The 23,981-nt window shown below is 34.6% G+C and overlaps 1 protein-coding gene across 4 annotated transcripts in view; it reads left to right on the top strand.

Annotated features, from left to right (window-relative positions):
* The window catches only part of DMXL2 (Dmx like 2), a 152,715-nt gene that overhangs the window by 116,024 nt on the left and 12,710 nt on the right, over window positions 1–23,981 (top strand). For 2 of the 4 annotated variants that reach the window (XM_077881089.1, XM_077881086.1), the window contains exons 21-33: window positions 291–388; window positions 814–979; window positions 2,239–2,503; window positions 6,833–7,911; window positions 8,299–8,490; window positions 10,009–10,085; window positions 13,623–13,750; window positions 15,971–16,219; window positions 18,188–18,366; window positions 20,756–20,886; window positions 21,423–21,508; window positions 22,112–22,313; window positions 23,150–23,267. In XM_077881089.1, coding sequence (XP_077737215.1) covers window positions 291–388; window positions 814–979; window positions 2,239–2,503; window positions 6,833–7,911; window positions 8,299–8,490; window positions 10,009–10,085; window positions 13,623–13,750; window positions 15,971–16,219; window positions 18,188–18,366; window positions 20,756–20,886; window positions 21,423–21,508; window positions 22,112–22,313; window positions 23,150–23,267 — 2,970 coding nt within the window. Of the gene's footprint in view, window positions 1–290; window positions 389–813; window positions 980–2,238; window positions 2,504–6,832; window positions 7,912–8,298; window positions 8,491–10,008; window positions 10,086–13,619; window positions 13,751–15,970; window positions 16,220–18,187; window positions 18,367–20,755; window positions 20,887–21,422; window positions 21,509–22,111; window positions 22,314–23,149; window positions 23,268–23,981 lie in introns of all 4 variants that reach the window. The other 2 variants (XM_077881088.1, XM_077881085.1) reach the window with 1 other exon arrangement.

Below are 23,981 nucleotides of genomic sequence, written 5' to 3'. Positions count from 1 at the left end.
TGGTCGTTTAAGTAAGATAAATAAAAGGCAGTTAGATTGGTGCTTGGTACATGGTAAGTAATCAGTAAATGCTAGTTGCTATTATTATTTTTATTAAAATTACGTACAAATGGTTGTCTCTCAGAGTATATATCATAAGCTACTGGAGATTGTGGAATAGAGCAAACTTTTTTCAATCTCCATGGTTCCAATCAGTCATGTAAGAGCAGGGAACCAGTAACTCTTGGTTAATTGGTTGTAATTCTTTTATAAAATAGTCAACTTAATAGAATATTTTATTTACCATTTAGGTTGCCAAGGCTTCTTTTCAAAGGAACAATGATGCCTTGGATGCTGCATTATTCTACCTTTCCATGAAGAAGAAAGCAGTGGTATGGGGTCTGTTTAGGTAAATTGCCTCAACATTGTACATGATTTAATGAAATGAAGATTGTACTGCAAATCTCTGATGCTAATACTTTTGAAAGTACTTAGATATATGAGCTTGACCAATTCAGCTTACTTTTTTGTGTCTTGGTTTCTTTATCTGCAAAAAATGGGCATAATATTGGTTCAGCTTAACATAAAGGGTGACATATTGTTAAAAAAAAGTTGATAAAAGCATTTTGAAAAGTACACAATGCTCCTGTGTGCTGTTTATGTGTATATAAGGATTTTGAGCTTTCCTTATTAGAAGTGAAGCTTGGTAACAGACGCCTATTACTGAAGTTACTGTTTTTGATGGATGTTTGGGGTTATTTTCACATATTGTGCAAAGGATTCAAAATATTTTAGATTTCCTTTAACCGCTGATACTTGTGTTCTCGTTCCCAGGTCCCAGCATGATGAAAAGATGACAACATTTTTCAGCCACAACTTTAATGAAGATAGATGGCGTAAAGCCGCTTTGAAAAATGCTTTCTCTTTACTTGGAAAACAACGCTTTGAACAATCTGCTGCCTTTTTCTTGTTAGCCGGTTCATTGAAAGATGCCATAGAGGTATGAATAAAGAAAACATGTTGTGAGATATTTGTAGGAGATTGAAAACCTGAAAAGTTTGTAGAGTAGACTGTAATTTTCTGTCTGGTAACTACAGAGGTCACCAAACTTAAACAGTGGTGTAGTAACAAGCAAAATTATAAATCAATTCAAGTGTGAAACATAAACCAAAAATTTTATATAGGGAATATGGTACACTTCAAGTGTATATGCATGAAAAAATGGCAAAAAATGGTTTATGAATACTTTCTTCCTAGCTATTTTATGATTCTAAACTATTTCAAGTCTGCATAGGTCACAACCTCCTCCTTTGGGGTAGATAGGCAGCTACTTTTAAGTTCTTTTTTTTTCCTAAATGAAATTCATAGATAAGGAACTGGAATTGCTATTTGTACTGTTTGTAATGTAGTCTTAGGTATTTGAAAATGAATGAAAGAGGTAAGACTTTGCATTTTTTTGATATATACTCCTGGCAGCTGATTAAGAGAGAAATCATGAATGTTACTGTTATGAGACCTTCCTCCTAGGATAGTTATTGTCATTATGAACAATCCAAACAGGTGAAGGAAAAATAAGAAATAATTGGAAATAATATATTATAGAAGAAATAGGAAGTATTCAATGAAGAGAAGTTCTCTATATTTAGGAGTAGTCATATATTCAAAATTATCTCTGGTGTATGATTTTTTAAATTAACAAATATTTATAATTTTGACATGGGAATTTTAACCTAAAGATAATCAGGAGAAGAGAAATAGTGATTGAGAGATGTTTATGTTGCCTGAATGATCTCAAATACTCTATATAAGTAATTAAATTAGAATATAAACTCAGAGAGAGTAAAGAATATGTTGCTTTATTTCATGTTATTTGTTTTGTAATTAGAATGTCCTTTTAAAATGGTAGCAATTGTATTTATGTGGAAATGTATTTGGAAATTAAGAGGAACTGATGTATATATAAATTCAAAGTTGTAAGTGTATTTAATTTAAATTGACAAATCTGAAATGATGTTGATATTTGTCTTATGCTTATTTTTAAAATGATCTTTCTAGGCTAGAAGCTGCTAAGTTCTAGTTTCTTTTCTTCTTGCTATTCCTTAATCTCCTATCAAGCAGTCATTTAACTGCCTTTTACTGTCTCAACCTCTGGACCCCTCCCACCACTAGGAGAATATAAATGGTAGATTTCAGGGTATTCGTGGAATATTTCATATATCTAAGTAGTTATTAAATAAGTATTAATATTTGAATTTATAGGTATGCCTTGAAAAAATGGAAGATATTCAACTAGCCATGGTTATTGCTCGTTTATATGAATCTGAATTTGAGACTTCATCCACTTATATATCCATCCTAAATGAGAAGATTTTGGGTTGTCAAAAGGATGGCTTAGGTTTCGATTGCAAAAGATTACATCCTGATCCTTTCCTGCGTAGTCTTGCCTATTGGGTAATGAAAGACTATACCCGAGCTTTGGACACGTTATTGGAACAAACACCAAAGGATGATGATGAACATCAAGGTAGGACATTGTGGCTTTCTCTTTTTAATTATTTTTTTTTATTTTTAAAGATTTTTATTTATTTGAGAGAGAGAGAATGAGCAGTGGGGTGAGGCAGAGGGAGAGAGAGAGGGAAAGGGAGAAGCAGACTCCCTGCTGAGCAGGAAGCCGAATGTGGGGCTCAGTCCTAAGACCCAGATATCATGAGCTGAGCTGAAGGCAACTGCATAACTGAATGAGCCACCCAGGTACCCCCTTCCCCCCCGTTTTTTAAGATTTTATTTTTAAGTAATCTCTACACCCAATGTGGGCCTCAAATGTACAACCCTAAGGTCAAAAGAGTCAAATGGTCCATCAACTGAGCCAGCCAGGTGCCCCTCTTTTTCTTTTTTAAAAGAAGCCTGTTTCTTTTCTTTCTTTCTTTCTTTTTTCTTTTTTAAAGATTATTTACTTATTTATTCGTGAGAGACACAGAGAATGAGGCAGAAATACAGGCAGAGGGAGGAGAAGCAGGCTCCGTGCAAGGAGCCTGCCATGGGACTCGATCCCGGGAATCCAGGGTCATGCCCTGAGCCAAAGGCAAAAGCTCAACCGCTGGGCCACCCAGGCATCCCAAAAGAAGACTGTTTCTAAACTTATGTTTATTTAGAAAAAAAAATACAAAACAAAAAACAATTATATTAAGTTGAGGCATAAATAATTTTTACACATTGTATAGCTCTTTCCATATAATTATACACCCAGTTTTCATTTTTCTTTTTTAAAGTAGGAATTTTGGCTGTTCACATATTGGTTTTGTGCATGAACTTTTTTATTCTTGTGTGATAGATAAGCTTTCTTTACTTCTAGTTAACCCAAATAATTTAGATTTTTTAAAAGCAGCTGGAGGACATTTATTAGTACTCTGCAATACTTTTTTAAAAATGGAACATTTTAAGTGTCAATAGAATAATTAAATGATTAATCGTATATCCATACCACAGAAATAGTGTGCCATTAGAAAATGAGGTAGATCAATGTATTAATATATGCTGTATTATTAAGTGAAGCAAGTAAGATGCAGAACAGTGTGAAAGAGCAACATTCTTGTTGCTTTTTATTTACATGTGCATGTTGCAAATGTGTTTGCATGTACATACTGCATCTAGTTTCCCTCTTCCTCTCCCTTTGCTGTTTGCTGGAACAAATCAAAAGAAACTGAGTACTGGAGCACCTGGGTGGCCCAGTCAGTTAAGCCTCCAACTCTTGATTTTGGCTCAGGTTGTGCTCTCAAGGTGGTGAGATTGAGCCCAGTGCCAGACTCGATGCTGGGTATGGAAACCGTTTAAAATTCTCTCCCTCTTTTTCCCCAACCCCACTTCTGCTTTTTATTGCTTTCTCTAAAATAAATAAATAAATAAATAAATAATAATTAATTTTAAAAAAACCCTGAATTACTTTTGGGGAATAGGTGTGGGGAGATCCATGCTTTTACTTTGTATTTTGTGCTTTCTGTAGTTGTAATTGGATGATGAGTATTAATACTTGGAGGGCACTTGTGATAAACACTGGGTGTTATATGTAAGGGCTAAATCACTGAATGCTACTCCTGAAACTAATATTACCCTATATGTTAACTAACTTGAAATTAAATGAAAACTTGAAAAAAAATTTTTTGTCATGTATTATTTTTAAATGCTAAAAAAACTTAACTTACGGGGTACCTGGGTGGCTCAGTCACTTAAGCGTCTGCCTTTGGCTCAGGTCATGATCCTGGAGTCCTAGGATTGAGCCCCTCAGAGGGAGTCTGCTTCTCCTCTGACCCTCCTCTCTCATATGCTCTCTCTCAAATAAAAATATAATCTTTAAAAAAATTTTTTAAGAATAAAAAGGCTTGCTTACATGGATAAAGAGATTAGGGACCCATTTTTATATTCTTCTTTATAAAGAAGAAATATTTTAATAAACAATATAAATTTTAAAGGAAAGGAAATAAAACCATTAGAAGAAAAATAAGTATTTGAGTTTCCCAGGTAATTTTAATAAAATGTGCACAGTCTCCTACCATTCTCATCATAGATTTATCTTGAAGCAAATTCCAGCATATTATTTCTTTTGTAGACATTTCAAAATGAAATCTCCAGAAAGTAAGGACTGTTAAACGTAACACATATCACTGTAACAAAATTTGATTAATAAATCATGAAATGGGTAATGTTCAGATTTTCCTGTTGTCTCATAAAATCTTATACAATTGATTTGTTTGAATCAAGATTCAAAAGAGGCATATATGTTATGATTAGTTAAGGTGCCTCTTTTGCCTACTTTAATTCATAGTTTTTCCTTCTTTTTCTTGTCCTTTGAAATAAAGTCAGATTGTTTGTTTTGTGATTTCTCACTTAATAGAATTTGTTGGTTGTGTCCCTTTTCTGTCACTTCATGTGTTTTTTTCCCCATGTTCTCTATATTTCCTATAAATTGGTAATTAATATCCTAGATGCTTTTTTTGGATTTTTGGCAGAAATATTTTATGGTGATATGGAGTACTTCTATCAGGGAACTCATAATGTTTGCTTGTTTTGCTTATTGTATAAACAGCCATCAGTGATCACTGCATAGATTTTTTATTTCATCAATGTCTGTAAAATTACGATATTCTAATTGTGTCATTTTATTTTTCCTTTATGAGTTGGAATTCTTCTCTAGGAGTACAGTCTCCCTTAGCTGTTTGATTACTCTGAAATTCAGTAGTATATGTAGTGAAGGGAGCATAAATGTTTGATTCTTTCTCTTTACCAGTTTTCAAAATAATAGTTTGGTTCATACTAACATACTACAAAGGTGACTGACTAGCTTTTATATTCATTTGAGTTATTTGAACTCACAGATTTAGATAGATTTGTGTTTGAATCCATTGTAGTTTATTATTATAGAGGCTCAGACTATCTCATTTCTAACCAGGGGAGCCTCTACAAGTTATTGAATCCTATCAATATTATTCCTTGATAGTTTCTTTGCTTTCTGCTATGGCACGATGTTTCAGGCTCATCTTGTACATTTAATGCCCCAGAGCTGGAAATGGCCATCCTTCCAAAGGATCCTGGTTCCTTTTAAGTGGGGGAATAATAGAGACTACAGCCTGGGCATAGGGATCCTCATTTGCTATTGATTTTTTTTTTTTTTTTTTGCTATTGATTTTGATTATTGTGTCTAAGCTGTTTTAATGAATGGAGCTAGTATATATATGTATTTTTTAACCTGAGAATTCATGAGCTCACACTGAAAATTTTAATTCAATATAGATTATAGATTTCTTTTTTTCTTTTTTTTTTTAAAGATTTTATTTATTTATTCTCTGTCTCTGAGAGACAGAGACCCAGGCAGAGAGAGAAGCAGGCCCCATTCAGGGAGCCCGACGTGGGACTCGATCCCGGGACTCCAGGATCACGTCCTGAGTCAAAGGCAGACCCTAAACCGCTGAGCCATCCGGGCTGCCCCAGATTATAGATTTCTTTTTAGATTTTACATTTCTGTCTTATAATGAAAAACTTGAATTCTCATAGCATTAACATACTTGTTATTTTATACATATATGATCGCTTGAGAATAATGATGCAAAAATTTTTCATAGCAACATGATTACTGAGAGCAGTTTAAGCTTTTTTTTTTTTTTTTGCAGTTATTTTTATAACTTTTTTTTATGGTATATCCCAGTAAGGATGTATAGCCAAATTACTTATTTTTTTTAATTTTTTTTTTATTTATTTATGATAGGTACACAGTGAGAGAGAGAGAGGCAGAGACACAGGCAGAGGGAGAAGCAGGCTCCATGCACCGGGAGCCCGATGTGGGATTCGATCCCGGGTCTCCAGGATCGCGCCCTGGGCCAAAGGCAGGCGCCAAACCGCTGCGCCACCCAGGGATCCCCAAATTACTTATTTTAAAGTCACTTTATAGTTCCTCTTTGTGTAGTTACACTACCAGCTTGATATACAGAATCACTTTTTAAAATTTTGCTGTTGTTTTTTTTTCAAATTTAATTTTTCTTTCTATATAAAATGTTGACATGGTTTTGAAATGAAATATATAAAACCATGATATTTTCAGAGAGATCTAGCTTCTTTCCTCATCTCTCCATTCCTGTTCTTCCCTCTCTTTTTAGGGAACCAATTAAACATTTTTTAGATGTTTTCTTTCCATTTAAAAAATAAAAGCAATGTTTATATATATGTTTATATATATATATGTGTATTATTATATATATAATATTTGGGTATTCTTATTTCGAGGAAATGTTGACATATTTTATTCTTTTGTAATATAAGTGCAAATTAACATAATATCTTGTGACTGTATGTTTTATTTCTATAGTTATCATCAAATCTTGTAACCCAGTGGTGTTTAGTTTCTACAACTACCTTCGAACTCATCCTTTGCTTATTCGAAGAAACCTTGCCTCCCCTGAAGGAACTTTGGCAACCTTAGGTCTCAAAACTGAAAAAAACTTTGTTGATAAAATTAATCTTATAGAAAGAAAATTATTCTTTACCACTGCAAATGCTCATTTTAAAGTTGGATGCCCTGTTCTAGCCTTGGAGGTACTCTCCAAAATTCCAAAAGTTACCAAAATATCAGCCTTACCTTCAAAACAAGGTCAGCCTGACTCAATTTCTAAAAAAATGGATGATTTACCTTCAGAATCAAAGATTCTGAGTGATGACAATAAAAGTTCTGGCATTGATTGGTCAAATGTAACTTCATCACAGTTTGACTGGAGCCAGCCAATAGTGAAAGTTGATGAGGAACCTCTTAACCTTGATTGGGGTGAAGAGCATGATAGTGCCTTAGAAGAAGAGGAAGAAGATGCTGTTGGTTTAATAATGAAAAGTACAAATGCCAGGGAGACAGATAGACAAGATGAGAAAGTCTCGGACCCTAATGTATTACTGACTCCTCAGGAAGAGGACTGTCTGGAAGGTGATACTGAAGTTGATGTGATTGCTGAACAACTAAAATTCAGAGCTTGTTTAAAGATCCTTATGACAGAACTAAGAACATTGGCTACAGGTTATGAAGTAGATGGTGGAAAACTCAGATTTCAACTCTATAACTGGCTTGAAAAGGAAATTGCTGCCCTGCATGAGATATGTAACCATGAATCAGTTATTAAAGAGTATACCAGTAAAACATACTCCAAGGTAGAAAGTGATCTTCTGGACCAGGAAGAAATGACGGACAAACCAGACATAGGTTCCTATGAGCGGCACCAAATAGAAAGACGGAGATTGCAGGCAAAACGAGAACATGCAGAAAGACGAAAGTTATGGTTACAGAAAAACCAAGATCTTCTGAGAGTGTTTCTTAGTTACTGTAGCCTTCATGGGGCCCAGGGTGGTGGACTGGCCTCAGTAAGGATGGAACTCAAATTTTTGCTACAAGAATCCCAGCAGGTATGAACTTCACTTTTGTTTTCAGGCTTGGTTATTTTAATAATTTTAATAGCTCTTTTTATTAGCTAACCTAAATATGTCCCATTTCTCTGCTTGTAGGAGGCAGATATTTATACTCTGCATGGGTCTTTGTTGACCAGAATTTTAGTGATTATGAGTAGGCTTAACAGTTTGAGAGCACAGCTGTGTCACATTCAATTCATCTTTGTATCTTCTGTGTCTCACATAGCAACTGGTACAGATTGGGTGCTCAATAAATTTTTGTAGAATGAGTGAATAAGTACATGCTGCTTTTATTCAGTTGTTCATCACCAGTATTTTTATCATGTAACTATTAGTTTTTTCATTTTAACTACTTTGCAAAAAATAATCTACTGTAACCCACAGGAGACCACAGTGAAGCAGCTCCAGTCTCCACTTCCATTGCCTACCACCCTACCTCTGCTTTCAGCAAGTATTGCTTCAACAAAAACAGTCATAGCTAATCCTGTATTATACCTAAATAATCACATCCATGATATACTTTACACTATTGTTCAAATGAAAACACCACCTCACCCCAGTGTTGGAGATGTGAAGGTATGTAAAGTTTATGATCAGTTGATATTGTACACATTGAGAAGGTAAATATGTTATACTTGTCTTCTGGTTTGAACTTAAAGGAATATTTTAAAGTGCTCTTAACGTGCTACTTTCCAGTCCTGATCAGTGGAAGACTCTTTATGGAAAAGTAATTTAAGATAGGCAAATAATTTTTGATTATGGAATTTTCTAGACAGTATTCTTGCCTCTTAATATTACTTTAAATCCTCACTCTCCTTAAATGAACCAGTAATTGAGAAATGTTTATGACTATATGCCAAGATATATGAAAATATAAGCTCAGGGAATATATTTGGGAGAACCAGGGCTGATCAGAAATATCCCAAAGTACCCTCACTACTATTTCCATGGTGATTGTGTTTATTGGAGGCTCTGCAGTATTAGGGGCAATCAAGATTTTGACAGACTTACTACCCCCAAATAAATCCATACCCTGTATTGAAAACCTAAGAACAGATAGATTCCAAGAAGCACTAGGAAGGAAGCTTGGTAGGATTTGAAATTGATCAGACTACCTCTGTGCTAGCCTGTGTGTTGTGCTATGCTTTTCCAGTTCCAGTGGCTGATGTCATTTCAGGTCCCTGGCGTTTTTTTTTTTGTTGTTTGTTTGTTTTTTTTCTTTTGTTTGAAAGGCATGTTTGACCTCTGGTAGTATATTCTTCTGAACAATTTACTGGTTACATCAACCTATTAGAGACTTCTAATCCATAGCATGAATTAATCTGTATCAGTATTTTAGCAGAGATTACTTAAATTATTTGTTCGGTGAATATGGACACTTAGAAAAGGCATTAAATGCATATAAATTATAAGGAAACATTTCCAGTTTCTAGAAATTTGGATAAGGCTTTGAAAGAGTGTTAAACTGATTTCTAAGGTCCCTTCAAATTTTAAGATTTTATGAATCTGAAAATGTTGATTCAATATGGCATTTTTAGGATGTAGTTTTTATATTGATAATTTTTAAACTTTCTAAATTTAAAATTCTAAGAGTATACACCACTCTTAAGTACTAAGTAAACTACTTGCTTTCTGAAAAACCAGCCATTTCACACAGTGATTGATATATCTAAACATTTAATTCATTCTTCTTGGTAAGATCAACTATTTATTTCATCAAGGGAAATTTTATAAGGCAGTTTAAATAAAAGCTCTGAAAATTGTATACTTATTTTGGTTCTGCTTTTTTTTGGAATATTAATCTTGAAGCTAATCATTAGATATAACAGCCCATTGGCACATTACTCAGCCTGGTAAATGGCAGGGTCACAGTAAGTAAATATTTGATAAAGATGTGTTTGAATCAATTAGCTTTGTTTTGGGCATGCATATTAAGTTAGGTGTTATTTTAGAAGTTTTAAAGTAGAATTCGTTAGTCTTAGGATCTAGTCTTATGATATTGCTAGTTTGCTGGGTATTTTCTATAATATTTAAAATCTTACTATTGTATAGAAATGTTAGTATAAAATGTAATTGTGGCTGTTTTGGTTTTAGGTGCATACACTTCATTCACTAGCAGCATCACTTTCTGCATCAATTTACCAGGCATTATGTGACAGTCATAGCTACAGGTAAAAAAAAAAATCATGTTAAATTATTAATATAGCAAAAATATTAAACTGTCCAGAGTTTATACCAAGTTCTATTTCCTAGTGACAGAAAAATCCTCAAAAATGACTGCCTTGTAGGGTAGCCCAGGTGGCTCAGAGGTTTAGCGCCACCTTCAGCCCAGGGCCTGATCCTGGAGACCCAGGATTGAGTCCCATGTCAGGCTCCCTGCATGGAGTCTGCTTCTCTCTCTGCCTGTGTCTCTGCCCCTCTCTCTCTCTGTCATGAATAAATGAATAAAATCTTTAAAAAAAATGACTGCCTTGTATACTTTGATAGATGAGAAAGAATGAGAAATAGAATAACTTTGTTTAATTTAGCTGTCACCTAGTAACAACAGAGGCATATAGAAAATGATAAATAGTAAATAGAAATGATGATCATCACTGTCTTTTTTATTTTAAAAGAATTTTTCACTATTCAAAATAATTTATAATACGAAGTTTTCTAATTTTTTTTTCCCTTAAGAACGGTTTCTTTTAGCATTGGATTAGCTCCTATTTGTTTAACTGGTTTTCAGTTGAAAGAGAAAATGCTTTTAAAAAACTCAAAAAGTACGTTTCTTACATAGAATTATTAAAATCATAGATTGTACATAGAATATAAAAGTCTTTGGAAGTGATATCAATAAGAAATAATGCTTTAAATTTTCCTAAGGATCAGATTACCTTTATCAGTGTATACTGTGCATTTTAACGATGAGGGGAATGTAAGTAGTAGGAAATCCAATCACTTGGAAAGATGACCCAGATTTATTTATTTATTTTTATTTTTTTTAATAATAAATTTATTTTTTATTGGTGTTCAATTTGCCAACATACAGAATAACACCCAGTGCTCATCCCGTCAAGTGCCCCCCTCAGTGTCCGCCACCCAGTCACTCCCACCCTCCGCCCTCCTCCCCTTCCACCACCCCTAGTTCATTTCTCAGAGTTAGGAGTCTTCCATGTTCTGTCTCCCTTTCTGATATTTCCCACTTATTTTTTCTCCTTTCCCCTTTATTCCCTTTCACTATTTTTTATATTCCCCAAATGAATGAGACCATATAATGTTTGTCCTTCTCTGATTGACTTACTTCACTCAGCATAATACCCTCCAGTTCCATCCACGTTGAAGCAAATGGTGGGTATTTGTCGTTTCTAATGGCTAAGGAATATCCCATTGTATACATAAACCACATCTTCTTTATCCATTCATCTTTCGATGGACACCGAGACTCCTTCCACAGTTTGGCTATTATGGACATTGCTGCTAGAAACGTCGGGGTGCAGGTGTCCCAGCGTTTCATTGCATCTGTATCTCTGGGGTAAATCCCCAGCAGTGCAATTGCTGGGTCGTAGGGCAGGTCTCTTTTTAACTCTTTGAGGAACCTCCACACAGTTTTCCAGAGTGGCTGTACCAGTTCACATTTCCACCAACAATGCAAGAGGGTTCCCCTTTCTCCGCATCTCTCCAACATTTGTGGTTTCCTGCCTTGTTAATTTTCCCCATTCTCACTGGTGTGAGGTGGTATCTCATTGAGGTTTTGATTTGTATTTCCCTGATGGCAAGAGATGCAGAGCATTTTCTCATGTGCGTATTGGTCATGTCTATGTCTTCCTCTGTGAGATTTCTCTTCATGTCTTTTGCCCATTTCATGATTGGATTGTTTGTTTCTTTGGTGTTGAGTTTAATAAGTTCTTTATAGATCTTGGAAACTAGCCCTTTATCTGATATGTCATTTGCAAATATCTTCTCCCATTCTGTAGGTTGTCTTTTAGTTTTGTTGACTGTATCCTTTGCTGTGCAAAAGCTTCTTATCTTGATGAAGTCCCAATAGTTCTTTTGTTTCTTTTGCCTTGGTGGATGTATCTTGCAAGAAGTTACTGTGGCTGAGTTCAAAAAGGGTGTTGCCTGTGTTCTCTAGGATTTTGATGGAATCTTGTCTCACATTTAGATCTTTCATCCATTTTGAGTTTATCTTTGTGTCTGGTGCAAGAGAGTGGTCTAGTTTCATTCTTCTTCATGTGGATGGATGACCCAGATTTAAATGAGTTATATAAATAAGTGAAAAGTTTGTAATATAAATAGAATCACATTAAATGTATATTAAACATATGTCTAGGTTTTTTTCTTATAAATTCAGCAGTTTTTTTTGAGAAGACTTGATATTGCAAAAGGGATCAGCCCTTCAAAATGGCCTGTACTCTGCTTTTAGTCCAGTGAGGCCATGTCTAAGTAGTTACAAAGATTTGGAAATGTAAATGAGGAACAAAGTTTATTTAATTTTTTTTTAAATTTTTTTATTGGAGTTCAATTTGCCAACATATAGCATAACACCCAGTGCTCATCCCACCAAGTGCCCCCCTCAGTGCCCATCACCCAGTCACCCAACCCCCCGCCTACCTCCCTTTCCACCACCCCTTGTTCATTTCCCAGAGTTAGGTGTCTCTCATGTGTTGTCACCCTCACTGATATTTTCACTCATTTTCTCTCCTTTCCTTTTATTCCCTTTCACTAATTTTTATATTCCCCAAATGAATGAGACCATATAATGTTTGTCCTTTTCCAATTGACTTATTTCACTTAGCATAATACCTCCAGGTCCCTCCATGTCGAGGCAAATAGTGGGTATTTGTTGTTTCTAATGGCTGAGTAATATTCCATTGTATACATAGACCATGTCTTTTTTATCCATTCATCTTTCAATGGACACCGAGGCTCCTTCTTCAGTTTGGCTATTGTGGACATTGATTGTCTGAATGATCAAAGACAACTTGTTTGATATAAGTCACTGGTTAAAATGGCACCAGATGAGAGTTCAAATAAATATTTTTAAAATGTGTATTTTCTTATTCTTAGGCTATGATTGACTCAAGGAAGTTAGCTTTACTTTCTGCTTTTGTATTTTCCCTAGCTCCACAAAGATGAGGGAAGTAAATATAGAAGTACATTTGGCTTTAGGATCAAATATTTCTAATATGATTCTCCATATTTTAGTTCATACTTTAATTCAAGGTTAAACTCGTACAATTTTACAGAGCTAAGAAAATAGTACCCAGAAACTTGAGTCTAGTACCAAAAAGTAGTCTCCTTACTCTCAGATTTTCTTTTCTTTTCTTTTCTTTTTTTTAGTAAAAATGGGTGAATTTAGAAAAGATTTTCAAGTATTAAGTAGCATCTGGAAAAGATTTTTAAAAAGACTAAATGTCATACTCCTGAAACCAATATTACACTATATGGCAACTAACTAGATTTTTTTCTTCTTCTTTTTTAAAGTAACCTCTGTGCCCAATGTGTGGGGGCTTAAACTCATGACCCCAAGATCAAGAGTCACATGCTCTACCAACTGAGCCAGCCAGGCACCCCTTCACTAACTGAATTTAAATAAAAACTAGGAACATGATTTAAAAAAAAGCCTAAATGTCATCATGATAAACATCTAAAGATACTATATATATATATAGTACAGTCTATCTCTGTTAGAATTTTAAATAACTGAACCTTATTTGTATTAGCAGTCAAACAGAAGGAAACCAGTTTACAGGAATGGCTTATCAAGGACTTCTTTTAAGTGATCGCCGAAGACTAAGGACAGAAAGTATTGAAGAACATGCAACACCGAATTCTTCTCCTGCTCAATGGCCTGGTGAGAATTTAAGTGTTTTTTGTTTGTTTGTTTTTGTTTTTGTTTTAAATCTTCTATTTGGTAATTCCATTTTAAAAACTTACTAACTGGTTTCCTGATTGTTGTTCTTTGTGGATTTGGTGAATGGTTTTTTATTTGTTTGTTTTTTGATGATGTTTTCTGCCATGGATTAGGAATTCTTAAGTACTGTAATGTTGTCTGAAGACTCAGAAAGTTAAGGCTTCAAAACCCAGCTGTGTTGACCTGCATAAAAAAGCAAGGTTTAACATCTTTCATAAGGGTGAGCACATCCTCTTCCTTATCCATAGAAATCCTAAATTAGAGAGCAGTATCACAGAGATATTTTCACAGTTATATCAGAGAGACTGCAATTATTCTTGAGTGTAAATTTGTATGTGGGGATAAGAGTGACCATTATGTGACACTTCTGTCCTGTCAGTCCTTCTCTGTCTCTGGTTAGCTTTCTCTCTCATTCTCCATATCAGTTATTTCAGACCTTCTCCACTTTATTCACACCTTTTTCTGGTCTGCTGTGTCATTTAGTTTTTACTGTGTTTGCTCTATAACTGTGAGTTTACATGTTAATCATGGTAGTGAAAAATGGCAGTAGAAAAAAAGTGACAAACTCACGGTGTTTATTTAAAATTCATTTATACAAAAAAATAAAATTCATTTATACATGTTTCCAGAAACATTGTCTTCATTTTAATTTTTTTATTGAAATAAGTGAGACTTCCAAAAAGTTGTAAAAACAGTACAAAGAGTTTTTGTTTAGCCTTCACCCAGATTCTCCAAATGTTAGCATTTTGCCATACCTTCCTTACCATTCATCCCTCTCTCATTCTCACCCTCACTGTGTGTATGTGTGTGTACGTAGGTATTTTTTCTGAAGTGTTTGAGAGTAAGTTACAGATTATGATATCCTTTTACATCTAAGTATACCAATGTGTCTTTCCTAAAAACAGACACTCTCTTATATAACCATAGCACAGTTTTTTAAATTCAGCATCTTAACATTGATACAGTATTGTTCTTCTAACCTATAGATCTTTCAGAAATTTCACCAGTTGTCCCACTCAATGTCTTCCATGTAACATTTAGTTGTACTATCTCATGAGTCTCCTCTGATATGGACTAGTTATTCATTCTTGTTTTTGGTCTTTCATGATTGACACTTTGAAGAGTACTAGCCAGTTATTTTTTAGAATGTCCCTCAATTTGGGTTTTGCTGTCTTTTTCTTTTCTTTCTTTCTTTCTTTTTTTTTTTAAAGATGTTATTCATTCATGACAGAGAGAGAGAGAGAGGGGCAGAGACACAGGCTCTGGAGAAGGAGAAGGAGAGAGAGAAGGAGAGGGAGAGCAGCAGGCTCCATGCAGGGAGCCCGACATGGGACTCGATCCTGGGTCTCCAGGCTCACACCCCGGGCCGAAGGCAGTGCCAAACCGCTGGGCCACTGGGGCTACCCTGTGTTTTGTTTTGTTTTGTTTTCTTTCTTTCTTTCTTTCTTTCTTTCTTTCTTTCTTTCTTTCTTTCTTTCTTCCTTCCTTCCTTCCTTCCTTCCTTCCTTCCTTCCTTCCTTCCTTCCTTCCTTCCTTTTTTTTTGTCTTTTTCTTAATATTAGATTCGGGTTATGTATTTTTGGCAAGGTTATCACAAAAGAGATACTGTGCTATTAGTGCAGAATATTAAGAGGCACATGATGTCAGTTGGTTCCATTACTGGTGCTATTCACTTGTTAAGGTACTTTCTGCCAGATTTCTCATTTATTAAGCTACTATTTCTTCTTTGCAATTATTAAGTTTCTTTTGAAGAGATAGTTTGAGACTGTAAAATACTATACTTTTACCCACTAATTTTAGCATCCAGTGATGATTCTTGCCTGAATCAGATTATTACTGTGAGGATTCCTGGATGGTGATTTTTTTTTTTATATAATTTTATCATTCCTTCTACTTTTAGTTGAAATTGTACTATGAGGAAGAGCTTTCTTTTCTCTCCTTATTTATTTGTTCACTCATTAATAGCATAAACTAATAGATTCTTATTTCATTCCATAAATTATAATCCATTTCTATCATTTATTTTGTTGCTCAAATTATGGATACAATATATATTATCTAATATAGATACATAATTTTGGTTAAGTTACAGATTTGGATTTTTTTTTCTTCTAGAGCTTTCTTCTGATATACTTACTATGATATTATATACCCTTACAGGTGTGAGCTCACTCATTAATCTCTTGAGTTCGGCTCAAGATGAAGACCAGCCAAAATTGAACATTTTGTTGTGTGAAGCTGTTGTTGCTGTTTACTTAAGTTTATTGATACATGCTCTTGCTACAAATTCCTCCAATGAATTGTTCCGACTTGCAGCCCATCCATTAAATAATCGAATGTGGGCTGCTGTTTTTGGAGGTGGTGTGAAACTTGTTGTGAAACCTCAAAGACAATCAGAAAATATTTCTGGTAAGATAAATTTGATACAATAATGTATATAAATGTAAATGATTTCCAGGATTAAAGCTAAAGTAAAAAGTTTTAAGAATTTTTATTTTGAAGATCAGTGATCTTCAAAATATATCACTTTGGTTAGGATAGTAAATAACTAAACTCATGTTTGAATAAAAATATTTTTTCAGTTCAATATTTTTTAATAAACCAGGACAAATTTGAGGAAGATAAAAAAGGAAATAGAAGATAGGTAAAGATAAGTAAGAAGAATGTTAAGGAATGGAAAGGGAAAAGGATAGTTTTTAGAGAAAGATTTAAATAAAACCTCATAATCAATATAGAACATATCAGCAATTGGCTTCAGATTAGGTTCATGATAATGTGCAAGAGAGCCTTTCCAGTCATGCCTATGGTTTTCGAAATTCCATTTCCTGTCTTTTATTCTCTCCCTTATGTACAAGAATGTATTTTTTAATCCCACTTTTTAAGATGGTAGGATATGGTAAGATGTAGACTGATGCTGTGGGAAAGGTTTCTATCTTGGTGCCAAAACATCTTAATTTATCCTTAAAAATTATCCCGGGATCCCTGGGTGGCGCAGCGGTTTGGCGCCTGCCTTTGGCCCGGGGCACGATCCTGGAGAACCTGGATCGAATCCCACGTCGGGCTCCCTGCATGGAGCCTGCTTCTCCCTCTGCCTATGTCTCTGCCTCTCTCTCTCTCTCTGTGTGACTATCATGAATAAATAAATAAAATCTTTAAAAAAAAAATTATCCCGTTACAGTGAGGAACCAGTGGTACAAAGAGTTTAAATGGAACTGGTTCTAATCTCTGTCCTTTCTGCTGAAGGTTAAATTCTTTTTTAAAAAAGTTATTTATTTGAGAGAAAGAGCATGTGCATGCAGGTGGGGGCGGGGAGCAAAGTGGGAAGGGTAGGTAGAAGGAGAAAGGATCTCAAGCAGACTTCATGCTGAGTGTTGAGCCTAATACAGGGCTTGGTTTTACAACCTTGAGATCATGATCTGAGCCAAAATCAAGGCTGACACAAAAGAGACTAGAGTTGTTTTTTTTAAGATTTTATTTATTTTTTCATGAGAGACACAGAGAGACAGAGAGGCAGAGACACAGGCAGAGGGAGAAGCAGGCTCCATGCAGGGAGCCTGATGTGGGACTCGATCCTGGGACTCCAGGATTACGCCCTGGGCCAAAGGCAGCACTAAACCGCTGAGCCACCCAGGGATCCCGAGACTAGAGTTTTTAAAGAGGAAAGAGGGAATTCACCTAAATTGTTTGAAGGAGAGATGATTGGTGCTGGTATAGCTACAGTTCCCCTGATCTGTATGTGATTGGTTGCTAAGACTAATGCTACCATTTATGTTCTTTCCAAATGCGGCAGGTGCCTTGGCTTTTAGTGGAGTTCAGCAACAGCTACGAAAATTGGAGACAGGACATAAACCCCACTTCTTCAGGATCCTCCTGGCTCCATTTTAAATAACCTTCTTAGCGATGCTGACTCCATTTTATTCTATCATCCTCTTTCATTGAGGTTTTAGTCACTGGTTTCTGTCGTCCCTTCCTCTTTTCATGTTGAACTGCTGCCTTCTTTTTAAAAGGCATGCCTTATACATCCTGTATCTTCAGTGAATCCTTGAACAGCATAACCAGAAATAGTCATTCAAGCATTAATGAATATGCCATTTATTTAATTCGTTATACATAGAATTACTTTATTACTCTGTATAGCATGCAGGCTCCTTCATGGCAAGATACTCTTTTATGTTCTATCCTCATCTGCATCTCTGCCATGATTGCTGGAAAACAGATGCAGTAACTTGGAAAGTTTAGAAGCACAGATAGAAGTAATTTAGTCTAAATTAAAACATGGCAAAAATAGGTTGAAAAGAAAAGTTAATGTTAACTCTTTGAATTAGTAATGGAAAATAAATGCTGTCTTTTTTTTTTTTCTCTTCTGTCTTTATTCAGCACCTCCTGTTCCTTCTGAGGACATAGATAAACACCGTAGGAGATTTAACATGCGAATGTTAGTCCCTGGAAGACCTGTAAAAGATGCTACCCCACCACCAGTGCCTGCAGAGAGACCATCTTACAAAGAAAAATTTATTCCTCCTGAACTTAGTATGTGGGATTATTTTGTTGCAAAGGTAAGAGGTATGAGAAGCACAAGTTTTATATGTGTTTATTTTATTAATTCTTTTGTATGCATTACATAGGAATGATAAGGCAGCTTCTCAGTTGAATAACTACAGTTTATTTTTATTTCTATTATTTTTTAAAGATTTTGTTTATTTGAGAGGAAGAGAGCTGAGTGAATAAGAGAGCACGAGCAGAGGGGAGGGCAGAAGGAGCCGGTGGAGGGGGGAGCAAACTCCCCACTGAGTGCAGAACCCAACATGGGGCTGCATCCCAGGACCCCAGGATCATGACCTGAGCTGGAGGCAGATGCTTAACCCACTGAGCCACCAAGGCACCCCAAATAACTATAGTTTAGATATTTAATTTCTCAAGTCCAACTGAATAGCCATTCAGGGATGATCAGATACATGGTGATTATCAGATACTTGATATGAGTGAAACTGATGAAAATCTGTATGGGATTTAGGTCTTAAACAAAAGTCAGATTTATTAACATATAATCAGCATCATCATTTTCTAGTGATTGAAATACTTGTATCTGCCATCTACATTCTCTTCATCTAATTATTAGTAGTTCCCTTGGTCAGCATGAAATTAGAGCAAGAGGAGATGGATGGATATTTGGGGGTTTCATGAGGCCCTAGTTTAGCCCCATGACATACCTGTTTCTTCAAAGCAGTCACAACTCTGGAGATCAGAATACTCCTGGTGACTAGACCCATTGTAGTTCCATTTCATACCACATTGGGTACATGCTGCTAGTACTTGCTTTCTGCACTTTGCTTTTTCAAGCTGATCACCTTCCTTCTATTAATATTTCCCTCTTTTCATCATGCCTCCTCCCATTTAAAAATTTTATTAGACCTCAGAGTTCTTGAGATATTGATCCCACTCAGCTTTTGGTAGGCTAAGCTCATCTTTAGAAAGTCTTTCAAGGTGAGTTTTAAAGATTTGTTTTTGTTATCCTGTCTTTCCTTTCCTCCCACTTCTGTTATCTTTGTCATAGATTAAATATACTTTTTTTGGACTATATATTTCCATTGGTAAGTTATTTCTTTTAATTACTTACTTTATTATCCACTAAAAAATGGTATCTTTCACCTTAAGAAGATTTCTCAGCTAACCTTGTCTATTTTTCTTCCCTATGAAACTTTAGAATCATTATGAAGCTTCAAAAAAGGAAAAGAAATCCTCAGGGGGATTTTTATTACAATTAACTTAAAACCTATAAATTAATTTGTAAAGAATTATAGTTTTACATGTCTCAGTCTCCTTATATAGCTTTTAGAAGGATTTATGATTTCCTTCACTATAGCTCTCTGACAATTTTCATAGTTTTTCCTTTGGTATTTATGTTTTTCAGTGTGTCTTTTTTTCTTTAGACTTTTCTAACTAGTTATGTAGATATATAAGAAAAAGTCTTGATTGTTAATATTTCTGTCACATATATTTTATTATTTAATTTTTTATTGAATTTTAGGTGACATATGGTGTTAAATTAGTTTCATGTATATAACACAGTGACCCAGTATTTGTATATACGTTATATTGTGCTCACCACAATAACTGTAGTCATTAGCTGTCACCATACAATATTATTACAGTATCATTAATTATATTCCCTTAAGCTATACTTTTCATCCCCATGAATTATTTATTTTATAACTGGAAGTTTGTACCTCTTAATCCCCTTCGCTTATTTTGCCCATCTCCCACCCCCTGGCAACCACCAGTTTATTCTCTGTATGATTCTGTTTCCATCTTTTGTTTTTTATTTTTATTATTTTTTTAAAAGATTTTCATTTATTTGTGAGAGAACACACATGATTGGGGGAGAGGCAGGGAGAGATAGAGGGGGAAGTAGATTCCCTGCTGAGTGCGGCTCAATCCCAGGACCCCGAGATCATGGTCTGAGCCAGAGTCAGCTGCTTAACCAACTGAGCCATCCAGGTCCCCCAGTTTGTTTATTTTTTAGATGCTACATATAAGCGAATCATGTGGTAGGTACTTGTCTTCTGTGTCTGACATATTTCACTTAGCATAATACCCTCCAGGTCATCCATGTTGTTGCAAATGGCAAGATCTCATTCTTTTTAATGTCTGACTAATATTTCTCTGTGTGTGTGCCATGTCTTCTTTATATGTTCATCTATCAATCAGTGGACACTTAGATTGCTTCCATTACTTGGCTATTGTAATTAATGCTGCAGAAATGTTTACATTGTATCTAGCTATTCACTTATTTTATGGAATTTGAGAATTTTGCATAGTCTTTTTTACTTTTCTAGGTCTAGTATTACTTGTGAAAGGAAATTTTTACTTAGAAAACACTTAAAATGTTCAATATTAAGATAAACACCAATTATGTATTTAAAAAATAACTGTCTTTTATTGCAGCCGTTTCTCCCTTTGTCTGATAGTGGTGTTATATATGATTCTGATGAAAGCATTCATAGTGATGAAGAAGAAGATGATGCTTTTTTTTCAGATACACAAATACAGGAGCACCAAGATCCAAATTCTTATAGGTAAATAAGGATTCTCTCTCTCTCTCTCTCTCTCTCTCTCTCTCTCTTCTGGTAAAAAAAAAAAATCCTGATGTTAGTAATTTTAAGTAATAGTATGAATTTATACAAGAACTGACTTCTATTTTCAGGTTAGTAATTCTGTACCTTTGAGGTAAATTTCTAGACAGTAGAATCTTTCATATCTGGTTTCAAAGAATAGCTTACATGTAGAGGAGAAACACATTTTTAGTGAGAGAAAATATATAACTTATTTGATGTGCTTTTAGAACTTATATATATTCATTGATATGCTATTAGATTCCATGTGACTGTGTGGTAAATCTTTTTCTATTAGGTAATTTTCAGATCTTCTAAGTATGATATATTGTTATATATTTTCTATTTACAGAGCCTACAAAGGTTTAAATTTTAGAAAAAAAACAGCTTTTTTCTGGGTTGGATATTGGGTTAAACAATTGATAGGAATCATTATTATGCTTCTCTCCTGATGTTATTTTCAGTGAAGGAGAATTTGTTTGTTTATTTCCTTTGAACAGCTGGGCTCTTCTGCATTTGACAATGGTTAAGCTAGTACTTCACAATGTCAAGAATTTCTTTCCCATTGCTGGATTGGAATTCTCTGGTAAGTAAGTAATGTACTTAAATACAGTAAGTAAGCATCAAGTTTCTCTTCATAAAAATCTATACAAAAGAGCATTTGGTACTAAAAATGGGAGATTTTTAGAAAGATTTTATTTATTTGAGAGAGAGAGCATGAGCAGTGGGGAGGAGCAGAAGGAGAGGAAGAAGCTGAGCAGGGAGGCTCAATCCAGTGTGATCATGACCTGAGACAAAGGCATATTCCTAACCGACTGAACCACCCAGGCACCCCAAAAATTATAGATACTATGTATTGTGTGTATTTTGTATACAAATTGTGTATGCTTGTATATTTTGGGCTCTGGTCTGTGGTTTTAATTCATGCAAGCCAAGAATCATTGTTTACCCACAGGGTTCAAAGAGCAGGAAATCAGACTAGAGAAGCAACACATTTTTCTCAGAGAGCTGGCTTTCTGTTTGTTAAAAGCACTAAGAATCCAATATGTATATAAGATTAACATTTTCAGATTTATTTGTATTTTTAGAGGTTTGGGCTCTAAAAATTCAGATTTTTAAAATATGTGGATGGTGATCAGCATTTTTTTTTTTTAATCAAAGCAAGATGACATTTTCTATTGCCTTTTAGAGTTGCCTGTGACATCACCATTAGGTATTGCTGTGATTAAAAACTTGGAGAACTGGGAACAGATTTTGCAAGAGAAAATGGATCAGTTTGAAGGTCCACCCCCTAACTATATCAATACCTACCCAACTGACCTTTCAGTAGGAGCTGGACCAGCTATTCTTCGAAATAAAGCAATGCTAGAACCTGAAAATACTCCATTCAAGTAAGGATGCTTATAATACTCATGAGAGTGTAAGCTGGTTTAATTTTTCTGGAGGATAGTTTGGCAAAATATGCCCATATCATGCTTATATATAAAAACACTCACAACTTTGAACCTGCAATTCTGTTTCTAGCAGTATATGTTAAGGAAAACAAATCTGGATAGAAAACATTTTTCCCAGAATTACCTATAGTTCGGTAGATGTTACTTTTATAATCAGAAAAAGCAAATATTGTATTTTTGCCATTATTTTAAGAACCCATAACAGAAATATTTTGGAATAATAATCTACATATGCAAACAAGGTGCTGCTGATGTTTTGGCAGTAGTTTATCAGTAAACACAGTGGTTTTTTTTTTCACATTAAGGTTTTTTTTATTAATGTTTTGATTTTCTACCTGCCCCCTACCTGTCCTTTGGATTAGCAGCATGCTTTTTGTGAGGCACCTGTCCCATAACGAAAAGTATTGCTGATAAACTTGGAAGAACAAGGCTTTTTAGCTTTGTCGGGCTATTAAAAAATGAAATCTGTGACTTTATATTCATTGGTGATATTATGTAACCAACAGAACCAATTCTACAGTATGATTTAAAAGGAGAATAATAACTTTTTTTTACTTTCAACCTGTTCATTCAGAGAACCTGTAATTAGAGAATTAATTGCTAGATGAAGGAATGATTTTTAAAATAACTAAAAATTAAAAGAAAGATAAATTATAAAATTTTGTTGAGCTTGATGATGCAACTTATTTGCAATAGATAATGGATTTTTTTTTAAAGTTTTGCAAGCATATTTTCTACAGAGTAAAATAGGATATGTTAATTTTTTCTAATAGATCCCGGGATTCTTCCGCACTTCCAGTCAAACGGCTGTGGCATTTCCTTGTTAAACAAGAAGTCCTTCAAGAGACATTTATTAGATATATTTTCACAAAGAAAAGAAAACAGAGTGAGGTATTTGAAAAAAATTTTCTGTTGTAGTTTTTGTTTAGTTTTAACATTTTTAATGAAGTCAGTGCTTGATTTACTTTTTGCTTGGAGTAAAAGCAAGCATACATTGCTTGCTTTTCATACATTGTGGGTAAATAGTTTGCCAGACTACAATGAATTTCTTTTCTAAGACTAAATCTCATAATTTTCATTTTATAACAATGAAGCAACATAGGTCTCTTGGTAAATCATGTATAACCAAGTGAAAATTGGTACTTCCTTTGCAGTACTTGGCCATTGGGCTTTTACAATTAATAAATCCTGTGATGGATGATTTGGGTAATTTAATATATAAATGAGCATACTCTATATTATGATTCTGTGAATATCATTTAATTAGAAATCTAACATAGCCCATTAAAAGCCTCTTATTTATTTAACAATTAAAAATGAACAGGATAAACTTTAGAAGCAGGAAATTCAGGATAATTTTGTGAAAGAATAAACTACAGAAATACCAGTATGATATGAAGTTTGCTCTTACAAAGTGAGGCAGAGTTCTGCATTGCACAGTGATTTTTAAGCTAAATATAAATTAGGAATGTAATGCCATACAGGGTTCAACAAGAATCAGGAATTTGGGCGACTGGTACTTTAGAACTTAAAGTTATCTCTTCCTTATAAAATGAGTGGTGCACAGTTCTGTTATATGAGCATATCAGTCCATTTGACTGCTTA

The sequence above is a fragment of the Canis aureus genome, chromosome 32 (genome assembly GCF_053574225.1).
Source record: "Canis aureus isolate CA01 chromosome 32, VMU_Caureus_v.1.0, whole genome shotgun sequence".
NCBI lineage: Eukaryota > Metazoa > Chordata > Mammalia > Carnivora > Canidae > Canis > Canis aureus.
Note: the sequence above shows the minus strand (reverse complement) of the source record. Positions and strands in the feature narration are given on the sequence as shown.